Here is a 13,074-nt window from a genome sequence, read left to right as displayed (position 1 = left end):
CACTTTTTCAAATGGAAAGATTATAAGGTGATGTTTGAAAACATGATGGCTTTGGGGGAAGAAAATGAGCTGTAGGGCTTGGTTTTTTAAAAAACTTTGACTTCTGTGGTAGTGTGTAATATTAACAAACAAATGAAAAAACTGAAGTTCAGGAGAGTATTAGTCAGCATGATTTATTAAGTCTTTTCATGTCTGGACAGAGGAATCGTGTCACAGTAGAAATATTTTTAATGGCTCAGAGGTCAAAAAAAAATAGAAAATACATTTTCCAGGCAACACACAAGTTTGGAAATAAAAATATTCAGTAAGTTAATTTTGCCCTTGTGTTTGCATTTAATTTCTTATAAACCTATACAGAAAGTGAAGGTATTCCTGTACCTTAACTTGATCAAGAAAGCTGGGGACAGTTTGTGTAAATCCCTTTGATGTAATTTTAAAGCAGCTTTGAACGTGACAAGTGTTTAAGTGAATTATGTTGATAGACAGGTTTCATTAAAGTGATGTCATTTGGTGTCTTAAACAGTTGTCCTGATTTTTCATTCTGGGCAGTGTAATTGGAGGTCAACACGTGGTCTGCTTTACTTTTAAAACGAGCACAGTGGTTACTTTCAAAGGCTGATGTCAGTCCTTTTCGCATTTGAGTGTATTAGTGAGCAAAGGAGGGGCATTTATTGCAATTTCTTGTCCTGGAAATGGTGCTTACTGCCTTCGGAGCCAAGGCACTTTGCTGGGGACTTTCCAGTGACGAGTCTGGCTGCCAGAGGCACTTGGCCTCATGGTGTCACCTTCAGCAGAAGTGCTGAAATCTGTCCTTCTGGGAAACCTTTAAAAAAAAAACAAACTGCAGAATAGTTGCAAAAAGCTTACCTCTGAACACTACAGGTTGGTTTTTCTTTCCTACCTGGGCCTGCTTTTTGTCAGGAGTGGCTGAAGAAGGAGGGAGGAGAGGGGATGTGCCTGCTCCTTCCAGCTCCTGTCCCAGTGGCCAGGGGATGCATGGCACCCGTCTGCCCTCGGCCTGGCTTTAGGGTCAAGCGACCAGGAAAAACAGGATGGGTGTCTCTGTCACATCCAGGACATTTTCCACCATAAAGATGAAACTTGAGAGGTTTGTAATCTCCTACCGGGTATTATTTCTGCCTGGGTGCGCAGCAGCAAACTGCTGAGGTGAGATAACTGGCAAGATAACTAGGCCACCTCCCCACTAGCCTCTATTGTCTTACGTGCCTACCACAATAAAATAATTAATAATTTTCTTTACCACTCTGACAGATAAAGATAACCTCTCCTTGAGGTTAATTTGGCAGCTATCTAGGCCTTTTAATGAAGATGCTGCAAGCAGAGTGGTTTCTTGGCAGCTCCCAGGTGGTGTCACGCAGAGTTTGAGGGAACTGAGCCCCCCTCGCCTTCCCCGCCTCCCCCAGCTCTCGCTTGACGTCGTCTTTCTCATGGGACCCTGATGTATACTTCAGGATACTGGCAAAAAGTCCTTTAGAAACACTTAGTTTGGGGCTTTTTGACAAGAGAGTGATATTTTCAGCTATCTAAAGCTGTAAGCTTTAACACTCATCGGTTTTATACCAGACTCTTTGTAGATGTGATGGTACATCCTAAATTCAGTTCAGAGCTGTCAACAAACTCCAGCTGAGGCACTTTGCTGGTGTCTTAGGTTTGTCCCTTTATCCATTGCTATCAAGTTCTTCTATATGAAGTTGATGTTAAACTGGCTTTCATCTTGCTGAAGGTAGCAGTGTTTGAAATAGATTTATGTATTTGCATTTCTAGTTACCTGTACTTTGCTCTTTAAGTCTTGTTTATTTTTAAAATAACTTCCCTGAGTTTCGGCCCTCTAAAGTGGCTTTATCATGAAAAATGTCAGTACAGAAAAGAATTACCAAAGAGTAACAATTGGTCATTGACTACATGCAGGAGAGCGCTCTACCACGATCACCCCTTTGATAACCTTACTCTCCATGGACTGAGGTTGCTACAGTATTAATTACCTTCTAGAGATTTAATTCCTTTTATATTTCTGCTTTGGAAGGCATTGGTAAAGGTATCATGAAAAAGCATCTATTTCAATGGACGTGTAGTAGATGCCTCTGCAAGTGCCAGGGGTTTTAAAGGTAGCTTTGAAGTTGAAGAACTGAGCTGGGAGTTCCTGCCTGACTTGCAGAGATATATCTTTTGTGATATGTAACTGAGAACAGGTAAATAATTACCTATGGTGCAGGTCCTTAGAATACTTGGCACGAAATAGTTTAATTATTTTAAGAGGTGTGTTTGAAAACAAAGCGCTCATGCAGCAGTTCACTGAAGAACTAGGAAAGTGATTTGCCTCCTTCCATTTTCTCTTTTTCCCTTCAGATAATAAGATTTTGATGAAGAGGCGGCTGGTAGCTGGGTTGTGGTGTGTGTTTTTTTATTGTTGTTTTTTCTTGTTTTTTTTTTTTTTCCTTAACTATTCTCTGTCAAGGACAAAACCCTTTTACTGCAGAACATGCTTGTTTCTACAAGGCTTCTTCTTAGTTATTTAAGAATGGTAAGACTTATCTGATGTGGTTGAAATAACCTGAAGTGCAAAATTATGTTAATTAAAAGCAAGGTAATGAGAGCTGGGAAGACTCTTCAAATACTTTAAACTATGTATTTCTTTTCCAATGCTTTTTTTTTTGAGTGTGCAGAGAAATTTATTTCAAACAGAATGCTCAGTGTTTGAAAGCACAAGTAGCTCTTTTTGCAAATATAACAAACTTTGCTTGTTTCTGCAATCAGAGATTGGCCGAGTTGCATGGCTTTGCCTCCCTCTACAAGTGGCACATTTTGACATAAGCAACCTAACTGTTAGAAAGAACAGCAAAACCCTAGGAAAGAAGAAGAAATGTTTCTGAATTTAGTTTATTAGCGAGAGACGATCTCTCTTGCTCTGTATCTTTGGGTTCTCATCTTGCATTGAGGTCCGTGTTGTTCATCCTTTTTAGAAGCAAGGACTCATTCCTATTCCCTCCAAGGAGTCATGATCTTAAAATAAAACTAATATATTTTAAGATTGGAGCAAGAGGTCAGCCTTAGATTGTACTAGAATCCTCACAATCTCTTAATTAGGAATAATGAAGATTACATTTCATATATATTCCTACGAGTTCAGGACCTAAGATCTCAGGAAAACCACCAATTACTACAGATGCATAATAATTCACTACAGTTGTCCATTCTAAATTTTCATATGGAGACTGAAATCTTTTTAGCAGATAGGAGTGCAAATGGACCAACAAAGCAGGGACATGATGGAAAAGTATGCTGTATCATCCTACATGATTTGGTCAGCTATGGCTTTGATCCAGAATTTTTTAATTTTCTTTACTAGAAAAGATTCCTGACTAGCTCCTCGGTAGGCTTTGCTTCGGCCTCACATCTCGACTGGCAAAATAGAATTGGTAATTCCTAGTGTCACAAGGGTGAGAGAATACATGCAGCATGGACTGCAAGGCAGCTACTGTGATGGAGCCCCTACAGCACAACTGCAGTCCCCACAGTGTAGACTCAGTGCAGTTTGGGATCTATGAAGTGGTCTTGAATGCTTGACAGAGTGGTGGTTTTACTCCTGTTGCTGCTGTTGGCAAGAAATGTGTGGAGCCAAAGCAAAGCAGTAAAGCTGTCTTTCCCTCAAGTCTCTGAGCAGTCAGGGCAGTATAAACACCATCTGCAGTCCCTACAGGTGGTTAATCCCACCTATATACAGGGCGTATGTCAAAGCCATTGACTCTAGATAATTAAATTTCTAGTAATTACCATACTGGAGACAATTTCCAGGACTGGAGTGTGCATGGAGGAAAAGGACAAAAAAAAGCACCACCACTAGAAATAGAGGGAATTGGGGAGAATATAACACCTTTTAAGTTCCAATTTATTGGATATCTGTTCTGCTTGAATGAGCAAAGATATATATTTGAATCAAAATTACAGTATTTTATTTTTAATCAATTCATTTAATCAATAAATTGTGGGTTAAATAATTTTGTTCATACCTTAGAGTTGCATATGTTTTAAGTATTAACATTTATGTAACTGATATGCTTGATAAGACAATTGCAATGTAGATTCAATGGCTATAAATTTTAACAAAAAATTTTTAAGCATGCTTGCCTAGAAGAAGAAGAGGAAGAATTTTTCTGTAGGCCTTTTTCATGCAATCAGAGTTTCAAGACCTGATTTCCCTGACAAAGGTACTACAAATAAGGAGCATGGCATACATGAAGGAATAGAATAGGTTTCCATACACTGAGATCTAATGAAAGCAAAATGAGACTGGTTAGAAGTTGCTGGATTTATTCATTGGGAATGAAGTTTAAAAGCTTGTTGTGTTTAGTAATGCAGTTTGTTTGGTTATGCAGCTGGAAATCTGTTTTTTTGGATAGGAATAAAAAGTCATGCTTCAGGACAAAACATGAAAGCAAATTATTATTATGCCTACCGAGAGAAGTTTCAGTGCTTTACATAAAAACAAACAAGCTTCCCACACACACACATTTTAAAGCTCTATACATGAACTGTAAACTGCTGCCAAGGAAAGTGCATGTTTTTATTTTAGTTGATATATTTTAATTGGATTTTAAGTGGCTCATGAATAACACTGCCTTGCATTAATATATTGTCTCTCATCTAGTAAGTATGCAAACATCTGAACTGTTTAGTAGTGAGATTGATGGGCATTATTGAAAAATTGATAGAGAAACAACCTCTCTTCTGCATTATTCTCCCCTTCCTTTTCTAGGTGTGTCAGTGAGATTTGGTTTCTGATTTGAGAGTCATCCCCCACCATTTTCTGTTGTCTTTTGATAAAATTGTTTTCTCTTTTATTCCATTTGAAAATTTCACTATTTTCTACTGTTTTTCCAGAGATGCTTCGTTTTTTTTCAAGCAGTACCCTGAGTGTAATGGCTGCTTTATATGCTTGTATGGAGGCTTGGGGAGAGGGGAAGAAAGAAGGGCATTTATCCTGCTCTCATTCTCTGCTGCATATGCCAAGCATTCTGGTACAAAACCAACTCTCCCCTCTTTTCTGCTGAACAGAAGTAGTAGTTCCAGTAAGAAGGTACCTTCCAGCCCTAAGGAGGGCCTGAGAAGCATGGCAGACAACCATACGAAATTACATTAGGGGTGCAACTCTTTGCTATCAGTTGTTCAGGTCTAAGTTATTTAATGATGTAAAGGGTGGTTCCACAGCTTAATGGGCTGTTACCTAAACAACTACGGGTAGCCCTGTGAATATGTACAGCCACTCCCCTCCTCCTTTAATTATCCAATTTTATCATGTTTCCCTATCTATGCCTCTACTCCATTTCTGAAGCTAGTTTTCTTACCCAGATGCCTCCATCCTGTCCTTCACGCTGCTGCTCCTGCATGAAATGCACATACGTGAGTGGTACAGATGAGAGCCGCCGAATGTACACAGGGCTGTTGCCATGTTGTAAAGCAGAGAGCTTTAGAAAACGGTTGCTGCTGATAGGCTAACTAGTGGTTTTGCTAAATGTTGCAGGGGTTGACATTTCATGTAAAAAGAATGGGAAAAATATAAATTGTAGGATTTCACCCTTGCTCATGAATAATCCCATTGATGTTCCACTGAATAGTCAAAAGAACGAAAGCTAGCAAATTCAGATTACTGCATATTTATATTATTAATTCCTCCATTATTCTGCTGAGGAACAACAGAGCACAGTTTCTCTGAAACTAAGAGAGAATGCAGAATTGGTTTTCACTTAATTGGCTCTTTTGAAACAAGCCTCTTTGAGAAGCAGGATGTTGTTAGTCCACTGTGTAAAGACAGTGTAACAATACACCTAACACATATTCCAGAAACAGCTGTATGGGGGTGGGGGTGGTGTTTGAGGGGTAAAAATAGCTTAACAGCTTTCAAGAAGAAATGAGAATTTACACGAACGCAGCTTTGCCAAGAAGTCTGCACTAGCACATAAAATTAGTCAGTCGTTGAAAAATTAATGTCAAAATGTCCAGTGGAAATATTGTCTCACAGAAACATAGGTTCACCTTCGTTTGAAGTCTATTTTGGTAGTCAAGTTCTGCATTTAGAAAACTAATAACGAGTAAGAATAGGGTTCACTGATCATGGAAAATACAGGATTGGGCTTAAAAATTGAAATGTAGTTAGTAACATATACTGTAGTTTGCTTTTCATTTCTTGACACCCATGTAAGTTTTAAATGCTTTCAGAAGTGTTCGTAATTGTGTTAAATATTTGTAAGACTTGTTTCCCTAAAGATAGTATCATATAAATGTAACAGAATACAAATTGTCTTCACCTTTAATTGTTTCTGTCAGTGGAAGGGGTTCAAGTTTATGAGACAGTTCAGTGAGGTGTTAGTCTTGAAGTTGCTGTCTGTTGAAATTTTATCAAGATTCTCATCACTGCTTAAATTCAGTCTAATAGTGTAGAAAAGTAGTTAAGACTCTTCAAATAGCTGTGAAGTGTAAGATTTTAAGAAAGAAAATGAATCACAGTGCTCAGCACCTCAAGGCAATCAGTACCTGGAGGAAACAGTGTCAGGACACATATTTTGTTTAGAACAAAATAGTGGAGGAGAGTCCTTTACTGTGCACCAGTTTCATCCTGAACATTGCTGAATTGCTCAAGTTCTGCTTTGTATTTCTAAAAACAACTACAGCATATGAAATGGCACTGCAGCATTTCCCAAACACAGTCTACCCACCTGGGTCTTTCAACTTTACTTCCATGCTGACTTAAGTTCTGACTCAGGAGAGCATTTGCAAACATTTGTTAGTCTGTTCCTGGTTGACATTTAAGCATATATATAAATAATTTGCTCAAGGCCTTTAATCGTCAGAGTTTGCAAAACAGGGGGTAGTTAATGATGATGAAGATTGTATGATACAGGCAACTGGACACTTCTCTAAGGATCAAGATCTTATGCAAAGCACTGTTTTCAGTCCTTGCATCATCTAATTCCCATGTGCAGTTTTGGCTTTAATTTCAGCGGCTACATTTTTTTCTTCTTTTTACAGTCCTGAAAGAGGGAACCAACCAAGGCCATTATTTCATCAAATTGTACCTGTTATTGCTAAATGCAATAGCTTTGCTGCTGCATTTGGGTTTTCATATTAGAAAGGAAAATCAGTAAAGAAAGAATGTATTTGTTAAGCCATTTTATGGGGAGGATCACTTAAACCATTAAATTTTGAACTTGTGTAAGTAGAGAACTATGTAGTTCTCCTCTTGTCCACCTTAAAGCGATGAAAAACATGATCAAAACAACAAATACCAGCACAAGGGGAAAACCTTACCAAGTTGCTGGAGAACACTGAAATAATGAGGTAGATATGCTTGACACCAGCAAACTAGCAATTTGCCTCAGTTACCAGAAAACCTACCTTTTCCTTGAGGTGTTTAAAATTAATTAGGACCTCACATGTCAAGCAATTGGACATTCCATGGCACTTGCAAATGATCATTTAAAATACCAGTTTAAAAAGTTACAAAGCTTCTGCAGGTAGCTCTCCAGGAACAGTAACTTTCTGGGAATACTTTCTGTACTTTCTGTGAATTTATTTTGTGGATTAATAGCTAACTCTTCTCCCATCCCTTTTGTCTTATCACAGTCTTACTTCGCTAGTATTCCCCTAAAGCCCTTTATCAGAGAGATCAGCTAGTCCTTGGCCCACTGCAGTAACATGTGGCAGAATCAGGGGCAAATCTCTGCCTGGAAAGTTTGAGAGAGCAGCTGTGAACTGGTGGGGAGCAGGTGAGCTAGCTCTAGGTGTTGTGAAAGCCACCTCAATACTTGCACTGTGCCTAAGTCCCATGTACTATGCACAGGGGTGGTCCTAGCAGGCAGAAACATCTTATAAGCTCATGTCAAAACACTACTTCTTCCTCTGAACAGTCCATCCCTTAACCTTAGTCTGGATAATAAAGCAAAGCAAAGTGTTCAGTTGAGTTTTGCAAATACACAGGTATTGTATTGATAAGATTTTTCCGGTAAGGCAGATGGCTCCTTGAAGTTCATATTCACAGGGATGAAAGGATATCTTTTTTTTTTTAATTAAAAAAAGTCTCGTTTACCTGCATGGAGATAAAATCTTTCAGAAAATAACCTTGACTTGGGAAGGCACCTCAAGCTGAGTTTTATTTTTGAACCTGTTGCAGTACCATACTGCAAAGGATGAGGCAGATACCTAGTACAGTTGCATATTCAGTGATCTGTTGGTTAAAGTAATTTCTTCTTGTTGCTTAAGAAAAAGTACGTCTTTTAAGTCTATGTTAGTACTCCAGGGCTTTCAAAACACTTAACAAGCCTGGCATTTGCAGGCTGGTAGTATGTTTTGCATAATATCAATAGCTTGTCTTTGTGGCCCATGGGAAAAAGAAATCCTTTTCTTCTTTGTGGTACATTTATACAGGCCCTCTGCCCATGGTGATTGCAAGTGGAAACACTTTTTGTGTTTTGAAATCTTAATTCCAGCAGGCCAGGTGTTTTGATGAAGTTTCCAGTATGCATCTAGCCAAAAAGGTTTTGCAAAACCTGCCTAAATTTTAGTGGGTGTCAGTTGTATTTTTTGTAATTTTATGGAGCCCTTGATGGACTATATTCAAACAGATGCAAGAAATGCTGTTTGATCGGATGGTTAAATTGTGATTTCTGTTAACACTGCTTTGGCTTGGTGCACTCTGTTTCCTAGTCAATTGAGGATGAATTTGGACAGAGGAGCTGGCAAGGCTATGGTATTTACATAATGCCTTTTTTTCTGTGAACCCTGAATGTGGATGGAAACAGTCTCTAATCTTCTTAGTGATCTAAACAAAGATTGAATGCTTTGGGTCAAGCTGGGTTTTGGATAGGCTCAGTTAGGAAAAAAAAAAAAAAATTTAAAAAATCCCAGCTCTTCACAATGATTGCAAATGGAAATACTTACAGACCAAGCTAGTTAATGTTTCAGTAGTTGATAATATTTTTGATACTTCACCAGTTTGCAAAGACCACATAATTTGTTTTCAGCCATACTTTTTGAGACTTCTTGGAAACAGAACAAACAGCCCTTGTATTAAGCTCTGGGCACTGTTCGCGTTCATTCCCCTTAGGATAGTTCTAAGTTGTCTCATGAGGGATGAAAAGGCAAGTGTCAGAATAGGCAGTAATCAGAGGCTTCCTTTCCTCGATGAATTCTGAATGGCTGGAAAAGACTGCAGACCTGATCTTAATCCTTCTTGCACCACAACAGCTATGACATGGTAAGAGGAGGAGGAATTCATTAGGTGGCTGTCCTTTCATATCTCAATTATTAAAACATTCTGACTGTGATTTTTGTGGTGTGTTACAGTAACACAGCTTTTCAAACACTACTATCACAAAATTAAAGCTGTGATTTTAAATTTTTTTTAAAGTGGATAAATATCCCGAACTCAGGCTAGAAGTGACATTTCATACTCGATTTGCCTTGCCTGCCTAGATTTTGCAGTATTTTTCATGTCAAAGTTATAGCTTCTCAGGCACTCTGAACAACATGCAAGTACAATATATTACAATGAAGCGGAAAAAAAAGTCAGTCTGTTCTATGTGCATTTTCCTTTTTCTTCAGGCTTACCTTCCCCAATCCAAAAATTTATGCTAAGTCACTTGACTTTGTTACCACAAGGGGTTTTTGTATGTAATGCATCTTCACATAATATAAGACCACTCACAGATTGATTTTTCAGAACATGAAAGTTAGTAGAAGCTGCTGGCCCTCTTTTAATATCTGCAGCCTAATGTTTATAAACCAAATGGTTAACTTTTTATGTGTTTGCTTTTGCAACTAAGTTCAGCAGCAGGCGTTTAATTTTTTTTTGCTTTACTTCTTGTTCCATAATAGAATCAAGATTATATCCATCCCTTGCTTGAACTTGCCACTGCTGCATTTCATTAACTTTATATTTGATGCAAATTGTTTCTAATTAACATGCTCCTAATAAAGAAAAAAGCATTCTTAAAAACCTGTGTGCAGTCTGTATAAAAATAAAATTTTGTTCTCAGCTGTGAAGACTTGTACCATTTTATGACCTTTTTGAAACTGCTGTTGTTATTATTCTTACTGTTATTCCTGTACGTGGTGTATTTTAGAATGAAACCCTTTTTATCTGTACTATAATTCCAGAAGTAGCTTACTGAAAACATAGTAAGGCAGGTGAGGACATGATTAGTTATTGAGAGAAAGGAACACAAATTAACCATACTCAGAATTTGGTCTTTTAAATGTTCTGACTTTTTCATTAAGTCAAGGGAAATATTTAATAGCTTCTATCTTTGTGGTATGCGTTGTCACTGTAGAACACATTAGAGGTGCATCTGTGTTGGTTTTTCTCCCTTTACCTGCAAAGGAGATGATACGATTTGTTAAAAAGGAAAAAAAAGAAAAGAAAGAAAAAGAAAAAAAGGGGGGAAGGGGGAGAGAGAAAAAGGAAGAAAAAAGAAAGGGCGGGGTGTCTGTCAACTGTGTCCTTGTGAGTATAAGAAAATTTTGGCCATCATCATAAAGCAGTATAACATTTGAAAGCGAGGAATCAAGGGCAGTTTTGTGAACATGTCTGCCTTGTGTTCCCTATATATAAGGAAACTATATAGGAAGGAAGGAAAATACACACACACACTCACATAAACTTTCCTTATATATATTCTTTTTTACAACTAAAAGGAGATATATCTATAGGTACAATAATCAGAATAGGACATTGCATGAGTTCAAATTGTGCTTGTAAAAATTTATCAAAGAAGTTGACCAAATCTGACCACTGAACTCTGTATTGTTATACTAATTGGAAGAAATAAAAGATAACAAGGGGCCTATGGCCTTAGAAAGCAACTTGTCAGTGAGATGGAGCCAATCTAAATCCGACTGCAAGCAAAAGCAATTGTTCAGCCCTTCCTCCCTTTCCCGACTCTGGCAGCACGTTGCCCTTGCTCCTTTTTGCCTGTGCTACTATGTGTGTGTCCATGCCGTGAAGAGTAATTGTCTCCTGCTCCACTTCCTTCACGTTGTTAATTTTTGTCCGGGTGAGTAATCCTCTCTGAGTTAGGGCACGAACTCTGGTGCCAGTATAAGAGCATCAGTGGACGCGTACAGCTGGAGGCCACAGGACCACACCTTTTAGTGGCAGTATGGATTTAAATCAAATTGAAAGCAGTATGAAAAAGCAGCCCGAGCTTTACACACGTTGTGGCCCTTGTAACCACAGTGTTCACTGTAATAAGAGGAGAGATTTAGACAAATATGCCACTAGGCTAATTCAGGGCTCTTCTGCTAAAGAGGCTTTTGTCTCAAGCTTTAGTTCTGGAGGTCTGAATGTAGCCACCTACTGCCTCAGGTTTTGGCTTGTTCTTAGTTTTAGCTCTACAGCTATAAATACAGCTATATATATAATAAATAGCTACTATAAAACCACAGTAACAAGACAAATTTTAAAGCTTTGGTTAAGATTTTGTTTTATTTTCATTTCTACAATGGTATGATACATGATATGGGTGCTCTAGTTTTGGCTTTCGGGTTTTTTATGATTTAAAACTGTTTAGGGAACAAATTATAAATGTTATTTTGTTCTGGCTATTTCTAGCCAAGATTTCCGTGACAAATACTTTCAGGTGATGGATTTAACTTAGCGGAAAAAGATATTACGACTATTAGTGTCAGTGCTGAGCTATTCTACAATAGTAGAAGCTGGATGTTCATGTTCATGAAGCTGGATGTTGCTCATACCAGGTTCTAGGAAATACAAAGGCTGGTTTCAGTTAAACTTTTCTTGTCGGAAGTGGGAGCTGCATGTTTCACTCTAAAAGCAATGCTGGACTGACTGCCTAACGGTAGTTGTGAATGATTATTAGTAATTTGAGTAGGCTTTCAGAGTTTTGCAGGTCTAGTGTATATGAAAACATCTATCAGTGTTTCTTTACATCAGCTGTGCCTGTGTCTGGAAATGCTCATGAATGTCTGAGGTGAAGCAATAAGCCTGTGCTTCCATGGCTCTTGCTGATTTTTAAAATCTTTGTACTGCTTGAAATAAATTAAATCAGAGTTCCAGCTTGACTATTACACTTTACTTTTTTCCTTGCTTCATTTTCCATCCTTTCATAAATTGGTAGGGATACAGTTCTCTTCCACATTCATAGGAAGCTAAACAACACCTACTGTTAAAGCTGGTTTTAATTAAGTATGTTTTCCCCAAATTTGGTACTGCAAGATTGCTTTTTTCCCATTCACCATTATGTTGTCTGTATTTTTAGTTTTTTCTTTAATGAAAAGGCAATGTCTTGCTTTTCAGAGTTTTCCAGGACATGGTCAAACAGTCCCCTTATTGTTATAGAACTCTTCTCATAAAATAAACGGTAGCAGAATATTTAGAAAATACACCCCAATTTCTGCCTAAACTTAAATGTCTCATGGATTTTTGTACCCTAAATATTCCATTGCATTCACTTTCATGTTATCTCATGCTCTGTAACATTAATGAAATGGGCCATTGTTTTCATATTGCTATTTATTTTTCTCTTTAGCTGTGTGCTGCCCACCTGCCAACCCGATCAGAGGCACCGAACCACTATCAAGCAGTATGTCGGGCTCTGTTTGCTGAAACAATGGAACTGTACACTTTCTTGGCCAAAATTAAAAGTGCAAAAGAGGTAAGCAGTCTGAGAAGGTTTTCTGCTTTTGAGCTCATTACTGTGTGAATTAGGCTTACAAAATCACTTCTTTGCCCAGCCAGTACTGAATGTCAGATGCTTGAGGAAATATCTGTAGTGTTCAGGGAAAGCAGTTCTACAGCTGAGGTTTTTTTTCTTTTGGCTTATAACCATTTACAGATGTCTCGTAGAAGTTGTTATTAATTACAACTAGTCTATTTGGGAGTAAACCAGAAGTTTTTCTTGGAGGGTTACACGTTGCACATACGCATCCATTCCTGCAGACATGTATGCAATGTATTTGAGTCTAAAAACTTCTCTGGTGTTTCAGGGATGTTGTGAGGTGTCAGAGCTTTCCTGTTGTTCCTCAGCTCCTTCTTATGCCTCG

The 13,074-nt window shown here is 38.1% G+C and overlaps 1 protein-coding gene across 5 annotated transcripts in view; it reads left to right on the top strand.

Moving 5' to 3' along the window:
• SPIRE1 (spire type actin nucleation factor 1) overlaps positions 1–13,074 on the top strand; it is a 133,764-nt gene that overhangs the window by 70,107 nt on the left and 50,583 nt on the right. For all 5 annotated transcript variants that reach the window (XM_041123179.1, XM_041123176.1, XM_041123177.1 and 2 more), the window contains exon 4: positions 12,561–12,686. In XM_041123179.1, the coding sequence (XP_040979113.1) occupies positions 12,561–12,686 (126 nt within the window). The remainder of the gene's footprint in view (positions 1–12,560; positions 12,687–13,074) is intronic.

Source organism: Aquila chrysaetos, chromosome 4 (genome assembly GCF_900496995.4).
Source record: "Aquila chrysaetos chrysaetos chromosome 4, bAquChr1.4, whole genome shotgun sequence".
Classification (NCBI taxonomy): Eukaryota; Metazoa; Chordata; class Aves; order Accipitriformes; family Accipitridae; genus Aquila; species Aquila chrysaetos.
The sequence above is the reverse complement of the archived record's forward strand: the minus strand, read 5'-3'. Positions and strand labels throughout refer to the sequence as shown.